This window comes from Diachasma alloeum, unplaced genomic scaffold (genome assembly GCF_001412515.2).
Source record: "Diachasma alloeum isolate Michigan unplaced genomic scaffold, Dall2.0 Dall_scaffold_00371, whole genome shotgun sequence".
Taxonomy (NCBI): domain Eukaryota; kingdom Metazoa; phylum Arthropoda; class Insecta; order Hymenoptera; family Braconidae; genus Diachasma; species Diachasma alloeum.
In genome coordinates this window covers 299813-318100 of record NW_021680510.1, presented here as the reverse complement: position 1 = coordinate 318100, position 18288 = coordinate 299813, and the positions used below count along the sequence as shown (strand labels likewise).

At 35.1% G+C, this 18288-nt stretch overlaps 1 protein-coding gene across 1 annotated transcript in view; it reads left to right on the top strand.

The window, feature by feature from the left end:
• LOC107041693 (troponin I) overlaps window positions 1-18288 on the top strand; it is a 57597-nt gene that overhangs the window by 14299 nt on the left and 25010 nt on the right. The window contains exons 3-5 of the mRNA XM_015262355.2: window positions 2599-2727; window positions 4093-4216; window positions 13947-14047. Coding sequence (XP_015117841.2) covers window positions 2599-2727; window positions 4093-4216; window positions 13947-14047 — 354 coding nt within the window. The remainder of the gene's footprint in view (window positions 1-2598; window positions 2728-4092; window positions 4217-13946; window positions 14048-18288) is intronic.

Sequence of the window (18288 nt, the reverse complement as noted above, 5' to 3'; positions counted from 1 at the left end):
ATCGATTATTTAAAAAATCAATGTTTTTCTCATTACACAAGAGAAAAAACAATTTTTTTTAAATAATTTTTTCTCCTCTTGAGGATCTTACGTTTCATTGATAAGTACTGCTGGAGAATTAAATTTTGAATCTCGAAAAAAAATAAGACAGTGAACGCAAATAATCATTCAATGTGTAGAAATTTTTCTGTAACTGTAATCGATCTTCTTCCCCGGACACTGTGCAGTAAATTCTCATTCTCGTTCATTCCCTTGTCGTTCGCATCGTTGCCAAGAAAAAAAATACTGTGCAGGTGCGGGATATTTGACTGTGCAGGTAACCGTAATTCTTGCTTCTACACATGTCTTTCTTTTTACTGAATGAATCGTGAGATATGCTTCTCCTGAAGTATTTTTTCATTGAATCACATTTCGCTTCACGATTACCTTTCCGACAGAAAATTTGTCCGAGATTCTCTTGATACTTTTTCCTCAACTTTTCCCGCCATGTAAGAGCCAATGGAAGTTACCATCGGAGTAGAAACTGGATTTCATTTTTTTTCGTCGTCGACCTTTCTCACTCGCAATAAGGAAGTTTTTGATACACTGAAAACAAAGTTCTCTGAGAAGGATATCTTTACTTCTATCAAGGAATTCATAGCTCGAAAATTTTCAGGAGGAAAATATCTTACACTGAGAAAGAAAAACTTCTGCTAGAGATTTTGTACTTGTCTGCAGAATAAGGGCAATTGGATCATAACAAAAAAGCGACTTTCAAACTAAGTCGAGTAGTTTTTACATTAAAATATGTCGGATTTGAGATTAAAAAACTACTGGATAATTTTATTCAAGTAGATTTGGTTTTAAAATATCACTTTCTTATCATAAACAAATCATTGTCTTCTTTAGGACATGTACAACATCTCCTAACGAAACACTCACGCAAAAATTTGAAAGAAAAACCACCGAATTCGCTAGACCATTCTATTGGATTTCGTTTGAACTTTCTATTTATTTGTGGGAGATTCTATTGAAATGTTCAGTAAAAAATATTCCGTTGAAAAAGTTAATAGAATTAGATTTTGCTACATAATTTATTCTATTGAGATATTTTCTATAGAATTTCCTCGGCTCGAATTCTCCAAGTTTTTTTCATTCTACTATTTTTCCTTTTTTTTTTATCAAAGAATAGAACAGTTTGTTTTAAATATGACATGGTAAAGTTGCATAATCTTCAACAGAAATAACACAAAAAAAAACAATAGAATTATTTTATGGAATGTTCATAGAACTCCAATAGACTTATAGAGTTTCAATAGAAATTCAGTAGATTTTTTAAATGAAAGTACTAGATTTTTCTTGTCATTTTTTTCACTTGACAAAATGTACGAAGTATTTTTTAAAAATTTTTTTCTCTGTTCTGTATTAGATTTTTCGACAGGGGCGGGAGGGGGGGCGTTGCCCCCCAACCCTCTTGCCGGGGGGCATCGCCCCCTGGACCCTGCTTCTGCACTCCCACCCAACCCCTCTTGATGAAACTTCGTGATAAAAAATAGATTATGTCATTCGGTCGATAGCCTCGGATTGCGAGTCGTGTTGCAAACTTCAGACGTCTCACAAACCTCGGCCTATTGGCCTTATGACATAATCTACTATTTTTTGACTCTACACTATTAAAAATTTCTTGAAATTTTAGTAACAGTCTCATCTAAATTCTCGATGTTGTGAGTTTGAATTTAATTTCAAATGAAAATATTCATAAAATTTCTTCTTCATCTTGAAAATTCAAGAAAACTGGGTTTTTCGTGTTCAATCATTAATTTTCCAATGAAAATGTTTGAATTTCCAAACTTATTCTGTAAATTGAAAATTACATACAATTCAATTTTTAATATATTGAGAATTCAGAAAAGTTGTGTGTGAATTTTCAAAATTTTCAATGTTTTTCAGTGCCGTATGGACCTGGAAATTATGCAGTACTTGAATATTTAAGAAATTAACTGATTCGTCAATGAGGAAATGAAGAAACATACAGAAATTTCATGTAACTTTGTCGTTGTTAAAAATTTCAAGCGTTTTCACTTGCAATGTCAAGAGTAATTTTCCAATAGCGTACTGAATTTCTAGGATTTTTCTTCTGAAATGAAGGAACCATTTTCTTATCCTCAATAAAATACCGTCAAGAACTATGAGTCTCCAAAAATCAGTAACTTGGCCCTGGAAACTAGAAACTTTTTTTCTCTGTGTTGTTTTCGCCCGAGGTGAAGAATATTTCGCTAATAATTTCCTCTACTTTCTTTCCAGAGAAAACCTCTTGAAGATGTACGTGAGGAGCTATCTCCCAGGAAATCCGTTCAGTATTCATCCGAAGAGAAGATGCATGTGGGGAAAAAAATTGAAATAGGCCCGCAGTTAATTTTTCTTTGTTTTGAAACTTCACGACTTTACATCTTCATCAATTCTCTCTTTTCTTCTCAATATGAAAGATTCTTTTCTAATGGGGAGTCTAGAGAAGAAGAGGGGAATAAAAAATGTTAGAGTTGGCTTTTGTCCGCCTTTGGCGGGCGGAAGGAGAGCCAGGGAGACACTTTAAAACGCTTTTTAACACTGGAAATGTAGGAAAAGAAGAGGAAACAGGCGGAGACGGAGAGAAAGCGGGCGGAGGTCCGTGCCCGCCTTGAGGAGGCATCCAAGGCTAAAAAAGCCAAGAAGGGTTTCATGACTCCAGATAGAAAGAAGAAGCTCAGAGTATGTATATTTTATGAATGCCAGGTCATTTAATCCCGTAAAATAGATTTCGAAAAATGAATTCTTTTCAAAAAATCCCATAAAAGGTCCTAACAAATTTAATCCGGCAATAAAATGATTGTCATAGGATTCCAATATCTTGAATTCAACTTCTCCTAAAATTGCAAAGACGAACAACTCAAAGAGAAAACAAAATTTCCTCATCCGAGTGAATTACAGCACGTAATAATGAATTACAAATTTCTTCTATCAAAAATAATTGGCACCCTTAAGGATGTCTAACTAATCAAGTGGACAACTCAGTTGAAAATAAAAATAATATTGACTATATAAGTCATTCATGTTACAAATTATTTTTCTCATCAAATTAGAAGTGTTATTACGTACTTTTCCGGTCTCAAAAACAATCATAAAAGAAAATGTTCATAAATAATGGAGGACTTGTGACTGCAGTGGTAACAGTCGATTTTTGATCGGGCAACATCGCACGCTTCGGCTAGTAGTGGGGTTGTAACAGTGAGATGAATGTTTGTGTGGGTTATCCGTGTCCATATGCTTCCAGCACTGAATTATCGTCACCGACTTTACCGACCTCGATCAGTTGTTGTGCGGTGTTGTCGCGTTGCTCGACTCGTAATGGCGGTCAAATTTTTTTAGAGGAATTCGAAAATCAATCGAAGATATCACGCCTATATGGCCCGGTCCCCTACTTGTTCTCGCCGGCGATAGATTCTCCATAGTCTAAAGTAAATGACTTGTCGATTTTTTCAATATCTTGAGTGTCTAAACCATGCAACATCTCGATGAAAGTTCACACGGTCACGTTTCTTCCCTAATCGTAATGTTACAAGAAGTGATTTTCAGACATTAATAGGATGCTAGGATGCCCCGATGGAAGGATTAAGATTATTACTGACGTGTGGTTCAAATATGAACCTGGCATATGCGACAGTATCAAAATTATAGTGAATAATGTGGGCTTTGGCTAAACATCCTTAAAAGAACATATTCCACAAGACCGTAGGGGTGAGTGGGGCAAAATGGACACTTCACTTTTCTTGAAATATCAACAGTTCATTAAATTGTTAATGAAACGGTATAATTTTTGTTTCTATGAAAATTAAACTTAGTCTTCGTTGAGATTCAATTGACGAATTTGTTTCTGAGCTGTGAACATTGAAAAAAAAGTAAATGTTCGTTTTGCCCCATCATCTCCTACCGTATCAGGATCAATCTGGGTATTAATCTGCATATTATTATGCCGCATTATTTACTCTAGGATCTGTTTTACCCGGATTAAATGGCCTACTAATACTGTCGCAATTGAAACTTGTGAAATTAATGATCGAGTGAATGCTGTTACAGTTGTTGTTGCGTAAAAAAGCGGCTGAGGAACTCAAGAAGGAGCAGGAAAGAAAAGCAGCTGAGAGGAGACGTATCATTGAGGAGCGTTGTGGCAAGCCCAAGGACACTGACGATGTCAGCGAAGGTATTGACATTATTAATCACATCACTTCCTTCCGTGCACTTCACTCTGACCATTCATCGTTTAATTCCTCCCAATACACCACGAGGATCACCTCGAGGTCCTCCGACAGGTCTTCAGTTTTATTCATTTTTTTTCATCTCTTCAATCAGATACATTCAGTTACACAATTAAAATTTCATTGTATTGATATGCAGAAGCCGTCAAACGTATCCTACGCGAGTACCACAGTAAGATCGAAATGTTGGAGGGACAAAAATTCGATATCGAGTATCTTGTTAAGAGAAAGGACTATGAGGTACTTCGTTTGTTCAGAGAACATGATTGTACACCAGCATCACGCTGAAATATCGCACGTGGTCAATGTTATCAATGTTGCACGATTATGGATATCGCGAGGCTTCACAACATGCTCTTTTATTTAACACTCCGTTGGTCGCGTCGTAAGCGCCGCGCCGCACCAGCATAAATCTACATAATGATAAATTTGAACACTGATAGAACGGATTAGTTATTGTCAACAAATGGATTTTGGTTGGAGGTTAGGGTCTATTCGGTCCCACCAAATGTTCATTCGTTAATAGTTAACGAATGTATATTTGAGGAGCCTTGTTTGACTTGACTTTCGCCATTCAAGTGAATCATTCGTTAACTATTAACGAATATTCATTTGGACATATTCAACTCTACCATTCGTTAATAGTTAACGAATCTCGTTTGGAATAAATGAATCATTTTATCAGTGAAGGATCTAGGAAAAACGTGAGAAAAATCAAGACTGATCTAGATCGTATGCTTGCAAAAGTCCCGTGAGATTTTATATCAGTAGCGAAGTGATAAAACGGTTTAACCCATTGCCGTGAATCACGGTTCCCCACTTTCAACTATTTTGTAGTAGTGTACGTTCGCCGCCATGGTTTTCTTATGGCGCACTAACACACTGGCGACCCCCCCACTTCCTTCACATCGAGACGATTCGTGACTCTTCGCCGGCAATGGGTTAAGTCGACTTATCTCCCAGTTGAGTTTTTGAGAAATATTTCGTACTTTAAGGGAGGTAGCAAAATTTTCGTAATTACATTTGTTGTAGCTCTCAATCGGCTCTACAAAAAAGGTTGTAACAAAAATTTTGCCATCTCCCGTAGATTCCCAGATATTCTTTGAAAACTGGCCAATAGTAAAAATTGACTTGTACTGTTTTACCACTTCGCTACTGATATGTTCAGTGTTGCCCTTAATTATATATTCAAGCTGAAAGTTGCCATGTTTTTCTGAAAATTCGCCTTATAATCCACATAGGAAAAATATATGTACAGAAATATATGTCGCTTACATCCGCTCATATGTGGTATATTTACTTTTCAGCAAAAAATGCAATATCTAAGATATATATTGGATATGTGTGTACATATATCCCGTCGGCTTCTGGTATAGAAGGCGGATATATTCAAGATGTAATTCCGACGAAATCACTATATCTCACTTATAAGTTTTGGCTTATATTTTTTTCTATGCGGGCTACGGTACACAGCCCGGAGTTTTGAAGTGAAAATTTGAAAAATTAACTACTTCTGATATTTTTGGCGGATATATTTTTATTCATAGGGCTTCTAGACACTTCAAAATAATATGTCAAATTTTCTCAAATTTTTCTGAGGCTTTCCTCCAGTGTGATTTAACAAATCGGAAAAAGTGCGGCGCGGCGCTCATAGCGCGACCAAAGGAGTGTTAATCGTTTGGTTCAGTGGTGATGAGGGAAAACAGGATGAGTCAATTGCAGTTCAAAATCAGTTTTGGAAGGGGTTCTGGAGTTTAGGGTCAGGTTGAAATTTTTCCGGAAAAATTTTACGGGGGAAATCGCTCTTTTATTACTCTTATTAACCCTAGTTTGGTCCCCTCGTTGAAACCCCTTGTAGAAAATTGATAATTTTTGTTTTTGCTTCCGAATGGAAGCAAAAATATTAATTTTCTGTCAGCGGTCCGTTTTGCCCTGCGGTCCGTTCTGCCCTACCCTCTCCTATAATTTTCTAGAATGCTATAGAATTCCGATAGATGGCGCCACTGCCGATAAGGAACCATAAGGACCTTTTCCCTAAATGCCGCCCCATAATGAAAACATCGACGTATTCACATAAAAAAAAAAAAAATTCACGGATTCATTGAAAGTCAATTGTTTTTGTAACTGACAAAATTTTCAGCGATATTTACAATTCAACAAAGATTCCATCTTTGATTTAATTTATTCTATCATTTTCCTACTGAATTATGAAATTAGAAAAATCCAAATTGATCAATTTCATTCCTCAATCATTGGAATCAATATTCATCAATTCGATATTGAAGATTGCCGGGTAGCTTAGCGCAGTGGGTAATTTCGTTCCCTCACATGCGAAAGGTTCCGAGTTCAAATCCCGGCCGGGTAGAATATGGTGCAATCTAACCATTTAAAGTCTTAATCATCATCGCAGTATACCCTAACCGGGTCGAAGCGATGTAAAATAACGATAAAAAAAAAGATATTGAAGATAAAATCATTTAACATATAATCAGCATCTAACGAAGATTTCAAATTCACTTTTATTCATTCTACTATTGTACTATCAAATCATTCAATTAGAAGCATTCATATTGGGAACTGTGGGGGGCGTGGTCAATGCCTTGGCCGCCTTGCGGCCGAAATTCGAACTAGCGTGAGCAGGTAATCGTCAGTACGTTCGTATAATCTCTCTTGTAAACAATTGGAGTAAATCAATTGGAGTAATTAAAAAATTAAAATCGTATGAAAATTACAGCACAAGGAACATTTGGAACGTAAAAAATAGGAAGAAATGAAGTTTTTCGTGGCTATACGGAGCAAAATCGATCGGGTCCGCGATTTACCCTAGTTATTCTCATATTCTTTCATATATCACAAACTGTTTAATGAGTCCCAAGGCCCAGTGAAGGCTTTTAAATTTCACCGACGTATCCCTTTGAAGACACATTGTCTGAAAATACCACTGTGAGAGGAATGTTCCAAAGGGAAGTTTTTCCAGAGAGAATACTTTTGAAAGGAATCTCTTGAAATCGAAGTACTTACGGGGAAAATGTATCCGGAATAAAAAAAAATTTAAGAACCCTTTGGAAAGTGTCTGGAAAATTTTTGTCGCATTTTTTTTCGTAGAGCAATCTGAGAGTACAAAAAAAGTTTCTGTAAAAACTTCGCTATTCATCGGAAACTGATCGTAAAGCTGGGTCGACTTCTCCTGATTCACCACTTGACTACTGAACATCAATGTTTACAAATCGTTCGCAATACTTTAATTGAGGAATGTTTGCCACACGGAGAGAAATATTCAAGAAAAATTACGGAACATTTCACGTAATCCGCAAGCGAGAATCGTTTTCAGTGAATTTCTATAGGAATATAAGAGAATAAATCTGAAACGTTCAGTAAATTTTCGCATCTGTCACCGAAAAAATACGAAAAAGTCACGTAATTTTTCTGAAAGTTGTAAAATCTAACAGAAACTTCAAGACTTATTATGCCTCAGAACATGAAAATTCTTGGATGTTTAAGAATTTTTACGAAAAGTTCCGGAAAAATTACGGAACGTGTTGTTAAAATCTCCCCCCTCGGTAACTCATGGCTAGCCGTGAGGCGTCGGACGGATGAGTAATTTTTACGGAACAGATCATAGAATTTACGTGACGATTGACACTTTTTATTGAATTTTACTTCGCTCCCAGATTACGTTTCGAAACGTAATTTTTACGTCTTTTTTCTAGTACTTTTTATTGAATATTTCTCTCCGTGCAATGATTTCGGCTAGACTTTTGTGTCTCTGGCCACCGTGTCTGCAAATTTATATGGCTGATGCGAGCATTGTTTTCGCTATATCATTGTCTTGTTCATCAATGCTCGTGAAATCATTCGCATTTTTTCCGTCATCATTCATCCGGTACGGCTTCGGGGAATGCTACTCATCTGCACTGTGTTAATTCGATATTTATTTTTATTTTTAATCAAAAATACAGATTTAACACAAAGACTTGTCCATATTTTTCGCATCCTTTTAGTTAAGTCCAAGTTCATATCTCTGATGCTAGGCGATTTCATCAAGAAATATTTTCTATAACTGAAAAAATTGATCACATTTTCTGTTTTTATAAAAGTTATAATATAATTATTATTCACCAAAGAATACATATTACATTTAATTCATTAGGTCATACAATCAGGGAACAATGGAATGAGTTAATCTTACTCGTTTATCAAACGAATATTTCATTCTTCAGTGAAACAACTCATGGACTACGACAACGCTAACATTCACCTTAACAACAATTATTTCTTGTCAATTACAAGTGGAATTATTTGGACAATTCAGATGTCCAGATCTCAATAAATTCTTTGACATTACCCAATACTCAGTACACTTTTCCTGAACCTTATCAGAGCAATTGGAATCAAACTGATAATAAATCTGATATTCTTTTCCATTCTTATGGAAAAACTGCAGATTAAACATAATGGAATCAGATGAAATTTGTATAACTGATGGGAGACGAATTCATTGAGGGTCAATTTTTTTTGTAACTGACAAAATTTTCAGCGATATTTACTATTCAACAAAGATTTCATCATTGATTTAATTTATTCTATCGTTTTCCTACCGAACTATTAAATTAGAATAAAAAATTGATCAATTTCTTTCGTCAATTATTGAAATCAATATTCATCAATTCAATATTGAAGATAGAGGAATTTAAAACATAATCACTATTTAACGAAGATTTCAAATTCACTTTTATTCATTCCACCATTGTACTATCAAATCATTCAATTAGAAGCATACGTATTGGGAACTCTGAGGGGCGTGGCCAATGCTTTGGCCGCTTTGCGGCCGAAATTCGAACTAGCGTGAGCAGGTAATCGTCGGTACGTTCGTATAATCTCCCTTGTAAACAATTACAGTAATTAAAAATTGTAAGGTTTTCGTTGGGATTTCACGGATAGTTTGATCATGAAAGTGCTCATGCAAGAATTGTGTCGATTTGCTGTCTCTTTGGCAAATTACAAGACGGGACACTTATCAGCTTTAAGTGAATAGCTTTACGATTTTCACCTATGAATGAAATGAATAAAGTCAATTTATTTCATGAAAGATCCCAGAAAAATCAACTGGCAATAGAAAATTGAACAATTTCATTAGATTCTCAGCTGAACTTACATTGAGTGAAGAAGTCATCTTTGGTAAAATGTAACGAACACACTTTCATTGATTTTGTCACTGGCTTTCCGATTCTCAAGATTTTTTCCAAGCAATTAAACGATTAACTGTGTCCTCTTCGCCGAATTTCGTCTTCAATTTTACGAAACTCTTGTTTTTTTAAAGGAAATTGGAAGAGTCTCACTGAAGGATTACGATAGGCTGAACTATTACAGCCAGGCACACTGCAAAATTCTTTGTTTTTTGTTACTCTGACGTCAAACTCCATTTTTTTATTGAAAAATAATATTCTCTCGGCTTGTAGGATGACTTGGGACTGTCCTGATATGCACAAACAATATAAATCACGAGAAATTTAGTAATAACTAGTAGAAAACAACTCTTTTGTATACACAAACCCATTCAGCGGCTCCAAGTTGCCTGCTCGCACTAGTACGCGCTACGGCCGGTAGAGCGCGTCATTCAGTGCTAGAGTTCCGCATTGATCAATTTTACGTGTCTATTCAATCAATGACTCTAACTCTCATCTCCACATCAATAATTTCATCTCAATTAATAATAACACCCTTCGAACAATTTCTAGAGCTTTCCAAAAAAATGCTTTCCAAACAAAAAGAAATCTCTCTACATCACCCAATACTCAAAACATTTTTCCTAAACCTTATCAGGGCAATTAAAATCAATCCTGATCCAGTATCACAAGAAGATAGCAAAGCTTGAGGAGGAGAGATACGATCTTGAGTTTGATGTCTCCAGCAAGGAATACGAGGTTCATTAAATGATCACTACCAGCCCGTATAATTACACTCTAACTCTGACACTCTAGAACTTGTATTTTACTTAAACATAAATATAACTCACAGCTGTACTCCACGTATCGCGCTAAAACCGTAAGCTAAAGCAAGCGAGTTCATCAAGAAAAAAACATCAAGTGATTAAATTAACACGAATACGTAGTTAGCAAAATGGATAATTCCTGGAACTGGCATCAGAATAGTTGCTATTGATTTCGCTAGGCTGTGAGTGGAGCGCCCAGATGAAATTCAAGGCAAACTAAATGAGAAAACAGTACCAGTATCAGTAGATTAGTGAATCACACCGAAAAAATACATTATTTCAAGATTTTAAATGTCTTAAAAGAAGATTTTCGAAAGTCTTCATTTGAAGTCTGAATATCTTGAGTCGAGACTTTAAAAGTCTTAATTTGAGAGTTGGAGATCTCAATTTAAAGTAGTATATACGTAACTTAAATTTTGAAGATGAAAATCTGAAATAAATTCTAAACCGAAGTTGATGTGAATAAAAACATTCTCGTCGAGTTTGTGTTCAACAGTCAGTTTAGTATAATTGATAATGTATAATTCAGAAGTGGCAAAATAACATAGAGTGTCATGAGAAAAGTTTTTTCGACCTTACGACGAAAATAGCAATTTCGAGATTAGAGAGAAGATTAAAATGTAGAAAAACTAAAAAATTAGAAACATATGAATAAAAATTTTGTGCCTAATATGAAAATTATTGTCACTGTCAGACTTTTGTGAGAAATAATTTATGTTTCTGGGTACCCCGAATGTACAGGATGCCCTAGTCAAACGAACAGCTATTGTTTGAGAAAGTAATTGTAGAGAGAATATAATGGATTAATTTCGTAAGACATTATCAATGATGAATAATTTTGTTCGGGCATTTTAAATTCATTTTTCCTTACTCAACTCAACGACTTACGTGGAGTTTGGACATACTACTTTAAGCCTTTTGAAAGGCTCAAGTTGCGACTTTCGAAGGTTTTAATTTGAGACTTTCATAGACTCAAATGGCTTTTGAATGCCTTAAATTAAGTTACTTTCCGAACTAAACTGGAAATTTTCCTTCAAGTTGAGTTCTGAAAGTCTCAACTTGTGACCTTTGAAAGTCTCAAATTGAGACTTTTGAAAGTTTTAATTCGAGACATTCGGAAATCTCAACTAGAGATAATAAGTCTCAAAATAAAGAATATTTTTTGGGTGCATACTGGAGACAGAGAATATCCATTTGCTCCAGTGAATTGTTATTTTTCTAGCCGAGCTCCAGACAATCTGCACAGCCTATTGGCACAGATTGTACGCACTCGAGGGTGATAAATATGACCTCGAGAGGAAAAGTAGATTGAAAGATTTCGAGGTAACTACGAAAGCCGCCGAAACTGCTATTTTAGATTACTGTACAATTTTTCTTTGACTTTAAAAAATTTCACAAAAAAAAAAACAAACGGTTACTCACAAATATACGAAGTGGCACAGCCTGAGAGTCGCGCTGATACATCAGAAAGTTTTCACAAAAACTATTTTCTGTATAGAGAAAACTTTTCACCACTTTGTTTTTATCACACATATATTTTACGACGCAGCTTTTCCCACAGCCATTATTTCTCACACTCTTGACGCACATAAGATGATTTCTAGCGTTTTATAGGTGAACTTTTAGTACTAGTGGTGAAATGATAATTCGATTCCATCGAAGATTACACGAAACATAAAGCAAAGTGTATTGCAGAATGCATTACCCAGCTAGGAATTGACGATGGAAACAAGGCTCATCAATTCCTCATTCAATGCTTAAAAATTCTCAATCAGGGCTGGAGCCTAAGCTGGAATCAGCCCTCATTCAGTCCCAAAATGATAACCTGAATGGTAGCTTAATTTCGAAGGCTCGAACAAGGCTTGACGCCAAGACCCAATCCAAGCCTTGACTTAATAAATCTTAAAGGCTCAACCGTGCTTCTTGCTAACTAATTATATAATTATTTATAGTAATTTGTATGAATGAGTTCTGATTCTCTTATCAGCCTGTCTGTCGATTTCAAGAACTCCATAAAAAAGACTGGGGTAAGACCGTTTGTAACGGTCGATAACCCGAGGAGCGTTAATTGTGATGGTTGATTAATTAACAATGGATTTTTAAAAAATTGTCATTATTTTTTATCAATTATTTGTACTGAATCATCATCCGCACATCTGTAATTGAAATACAAAGAAATTGAACATTCGAAAAATTGCTCCTACTCGGAAGTATTCGATCAGGGGTCCTTCTGATCCATTTTTTTTATAGAATGTTTATTTATTGATCACAAGATAAAGTACATTTTTGTCGCAGATGCAACTTTTTTCCGCGTAAACAAACAAAACGGAAATATAATAATAATGCTTAAAATTAAAGTTAGTTTCTATATAAATGGATTTGCACTATTTGTAGGAAGTAATTTAAATGTTGTGACTAGCACTAAATGATTAAATAATATTGCAAGGATATTTTTAAGGACTTTGTGGTCGGGTATCTTTCTTATACGCCAGAAATTGATCAGTTAAAGTTGACGATTACGTTGCTTGTTGCCCTTGAAACTATAATTAAATACTCAACTGCTAGTTATTTGCAACTATGTACAAGAGTATAAGGTGTTAGACACTTTAGCCTTTATCAAGCCACCAGTATTTTTTGGTATTATCTCTCAGAAGTCCTGCGCGTTTCCACTAGGTAATCTGAAACTTCTTGCGACGAAATATTTTTGTCGAGTATAAAAATACAACGTGGTGTTCTTTTGTTTATCCATGAATAAAACTATTACGAATTGAATAAAAAAATAGATCCGATGTGTTAGTGAGTTCAAAATCCGTTAGTCAATTAATTACAGATGAGGATAATTATAATTATGCAAGCTCGTGCTCAAAGTGCTACCGCAAGTCTGGGCTTAGCTTGGATGATGTGGCGGATAGTTGATCTTTGTGGCAGGGATAACAACGTTTTCACCATCATTAATTGATGGCCATTATTCCAAAAATTACGGAAATGAATTAAAAGTAAACTTTATTCTTGAGGGCTGGTTAAGGATGTACGACACCCTTTCGGCCAAAATTCAAGTTTTTTTCATTTTTCTGGCAAATTATTGATCGGATAGACGCGAAAAATATACCGTTTTTGCGTTTTATCATTATTGACTGACTTACGAAGTTTCATGGTAGCGCAAGCATTTTCCTGCATTTTTTTCTAAAGTTTTGTGAATTTCCGAAGTTTTAGAAAAAACGCAGGAAAATGATTGCATGATCATGAAATTTCGTGAGTCATTAAGTAATGATAAAACGCAAAAACGGTATAGTTTTTCACGTCAATCCGATTAAAATTTACCAGAAAAATTAAAAAAACGTGAATTTTGGCGAAAAGGGTGTAATACATCATCCTTAAGCTCCGGATGAGCCTTGACGTACTCAGTCTTAATACTCAAGGCCTGGACTAGGCCTGAATTGAGCCTCGTAGATGTCCTTGTGAATCACCCTCATTTCAGCCTAATATCGACAATCAGAACAGGGCGGACTGAGGCCTCAGCCTCGCCAACCTAGGGTTAATACAAACTTGTTTCCATCGTCAGTCTAGGTAATTCTTACCTGGGTTATCCATGTCGTTCAATGAAAAATTGGTTTTGCATTTTTTCATAATTTTGTTGTAAATCATCATGGAAAAATCTTTGATCGTTAATGGTCTTCTTGTAGAGGACTTGAAGGAGATTTGCCAAGAGTATTACGCACGCGTCTACGCGTGTGAGGGTCAGAAGTGGGATTTGGAGCGTGAAGTACGGAAAAGGGACTATGAGGTACAATATGAACCCACAATGGAACACCCCAAACACCTGAGTCTGTTGCTCAGTCAAATCCCCTTATTTCCAGTCGGTGTGACAAGTATAATTTGTACAATCCGGACAACTGAATTTTTTCGACCCTGTGTTCAATGAGTTTCCTTTCAATCGATAGATTTTTCTTTTCTCTTCTTGTTGAGTTTATTGGAAAGTGTGGCCACCATCTGCCTGCCCGGTGGTTACGTTTCCCTGTCGTTAAGTGAATAGAATAGAAAATGGAAATAGGAAAATCCACTGAGGGAACAATTTTTTTAAATGAAGGATTAAGGGAAATTTTTCATTCGTGATTTATTTCTGGTTTTCGTCGTAAAAACTCGTCAAGATAATTCGAGAATATCTATACGGGGAAGAAATAAATGGGAAATTATAAGGAAAGTGAAGTAAAAATTACTGAGTGGTGTGCTGCACGTAGAGAAAAATTTGGAGAGAAATGATCAGACAAGTCAAGTAATCGTGAAGCGGAATTTATTTGTAATGAATTTTTCATTTTAATGCCACCAAAAATTTTCCCATGAATTTAAATAATTGTTCTGTATTGCGGTTATTCACATAATTATTTTATATAATTTTTTAAATCAAACACCGCATATTAAAATTTCCCTTCCGTCCGCCCTCATATCCCTCACATCGGAGGCAGAAAAAAAATCCGAAAATTTCAGCAAAATTAATTTCGAGTGAAAAAAAATTTCCTCGGCACCTCCGGAACTATTACACCAAACATATTCATTCTTTTCAACTCCGTTTCAATAAAAAAAAATGTTGCTCGAATTAACACCGATATCCACCATTTTAAGAACAATATCCTTCATTTGAAAATGTTCTCATCGTGTGCAACGAAACAGCGCAAAAATCGAGAAAACAATTTTTTTAATTTCAAACCGTAAAATGTAAAATATTAAGAATATGGGAAATACCCGCGCGATACAGTAATTAGTGTGGTTGGTGTGTGTTTGTGAATACGGTGCAAAATCATTCACTAGTTTGAGTCTCCCTGTACATATTGTATTCTCGTTTTAAACATGACTTTCATAAAAATCTACGAAATCCTTTGTTAAAGTTAAAAAATAAATCCCCCGTCTAATATTTGCATGGCTATTGTCTCCCCTCCACACCGCTTGGTCTTGGTTTCATAGATACACAATGTCAACTCCATTGTTGATAATACCGTATGTTAAATCACCTCTGTGTAAATTTAATGTTGTCGTACGTAGAAAATCCTAATACATGAATCGTCCAAATGTGTATATCCATCCATTAATTGATGTTAATTTAATAATTGTGTGTTTTGAATACTCATGTACGAAACGACGAGCCCCTTTTACGTACTTTCGCGCCTCGTGATGAACCCACACCTGTCCCAACTTTTGGCGCTCTCACAAACAAGGACGCGTTGATGTATTCCCGTGGGTGTCTGTGTCTGTGTGTGTGTGTGTGCATTAAGTACAAATATGGAGATATAACACTAATTACAGTGTTTGTTCATAATTTGTCACTGGGGGCATTCAGTTATTGCGTCACATGATTGGAAGGGGGGAAGGGGTGGCTTAACTCATGACACAATTTTTTTTTTCATTTTTAATCGACGAAATTGCAAATGGAATTTCGATTTCGTCCCTTTTTTTCACGAAAAAAATTAAACTTTCATCAGTTTTTTTAACTGTCTTAAAGATTCACAGAGGGTCAGTTCGGAAGGTTGTTATGGCAACAATTTAATAATTTTGCGAAATTTAATTGTTGATCTAATCATTTGGCTTATTTGCTTATTCTCATTTTTCAATCTCGATTTTATGAAAGAACTACAAAAATACTTTTAATAGAATTAATATCATTAAAATTATAATATAACTATTATATAATATAATTATTGTAATATAATAATATAAATATAATTAATTAATTTGAATTAATTTTTCTATTTTTAATGGATGAAATTGTAAGTGCAATTTTGTCTTCGTCCCTTTTTCTCACGGATAAAAATAGTTTTCACGATTTCTTTAAACTATCTCAAAGATTCATAAAGGGTCATTTCGGAAGGCTATGATAGCAATAATTTAATAATTTTGCGACAGATTCAAAGAAAATCGCGTAAAAGTTTAATTGTTGGCCCAATCATTTGTCTTGTTTTCTTGTTCTCATTTTTCAATCTCGACTTTATGAAAGAACTAAACAAATACTTTTAATAAAATTAATGTAATTAAAATTATAATATAATAATTATTATATTATTATTAAAATTAATTTTAAATAAATCAATATTTGTTCCATTTTTAATCAACGAAATTGCAAACGCAATTTTGTTCTCATCCCTTTTTTCACGAATAAAAAAGTTTTCACGAGCTCTCCAAACCATCCCAACGATTCACCAAGGGTCATTTCAGAATGCTGAGGTGGTAACAATTTAATAAGTTACGAAATGTTCAAAAAAAATCGCGTAAAAATTCAATTGTTGACCTGTTCATTTATTTTCTTTTTCTTATTCTTATTTTTCAATTTCAATTTCATGAAAGAATTAAAAAATTCGCCACAATGGGGAGGGAGCAGATGTATTTTGTGACCAAGGGGATTAAAAGTCTAAAAAACGTGTGACGTAATATTCGAATGGCCACTAGTGGTTCTTTGTAACTGTCCATGCACATGTGTAGACTACATATTTGTGTTTAGATTGATATTCTCTAGTCGGATTTGTTTCCGTATTATTTGTTGATACTATTTGTTGAATCCCACTGCATTTCATATGTGGCTGAAGATTTTGCACCGACCCACATACCACCGGCCAGTTATCTCCGATTCATATCCCTTCATTTAATTATTCATCACGCTCAGCTGCGAATATCAACAGGCTAAGAGTGTGTGATTTTTTACTCTGTGAATGCTGTTAGATTGTGTGTGCACTTTTTCAATTTATGTGAGAAAAGTTCTACACTGTTGAGAAAAAATTGAAATTTTAAGGAGAGTTTAGTAGGAATTTTCAGGAGAGCGATTTTGAATTCGATTCCACGAATGAAAAAATTTAATTAAAAAGATTTAACGCTTTCTCTCAGACATTACTCTAAAGAATTTTATTAGAACTTTATTAAAATTATATTTGAAAAATCCATTTGTTTTATAGGAGTCAATGGGCTTTGATTTTTCTATAGAAATTCTTGGACGTAAATTTTCCAAGTTTTTTCGCTGTACAGTAGAGGCTTCGTATGAGATACCTTAGGGACAGTAGGAGAGCAAAATTCCGGAAACCCCCATGCCCCCACTACGCGCTCCCATAGAGAGGAGAGAAATAGGGATCAGCGGGTTTCAAATAAGATACCTCACTCGTTGCGCCCGAATTCAATGAAATTTTCATTTTTACTGAATGAATATCGATAACTAATCAATTTATATTTATTTTTTATTTATTATTTGCCATGTATACCTTACTCGGGTTTTTACAAGTTTCCTAATTTGCGGTTATCATGCACGGAGAGAAATTTTTGATAAAAATTATCCTACCGTTCTGTAAAAGTGTATCATGAGTCATCGTTTCTTCATTTCTATCCCGAAATTTAGTAAAAACTGATACATGATGATCAAATTTTATTCTACGTTAGAGAAATTTTATCCTGATAAAAATAAAAATTACCGTGCCGGTAGAGTAAAAATTACTGGACTGGAGGGGTAAAATTTATTATGCGTCAGGATAAAATTTTTCTAACGTAGAATAAAATTTGATCATCATATATTAATTTTTACTAAATTTCGGGATAGAAATGAGGAAACGATGACTCATGATACACTTTTATAGAACGGTAGGGTAATTTTTATCGAAAATTTCTCTCCGTGTGGGGCGACTTCCTCTCCAACCGTGTCGCATTGTCCCCCAGGAGCTGTACGCCGTACACAGACTCTCCTGGTGACCAAGGGAAACCATGGAAAACCTTGGTCGACACGGACCTACATCGACCGAGCATCATCGAGGAATGTTTTTCTAGCATTTCTCCAATCTAATCAATTTATATGTGTTTAATGTTTTGAATTTTTATCGCCTGCGTTCTCTTTTCTCTCTAAATATAACCCCGCGTGGTAGAATGGCAGCTGATATTGCGGGATTGTTGGTGGACTCGAGAATAATCGCAGACGAAAAATTACGATTTTTCGATGGGAAAAGTAAAAAAAAATCGATGTATATTTCCATTACTTGAAAAAAGTGGTGTGACCCCCCCCCC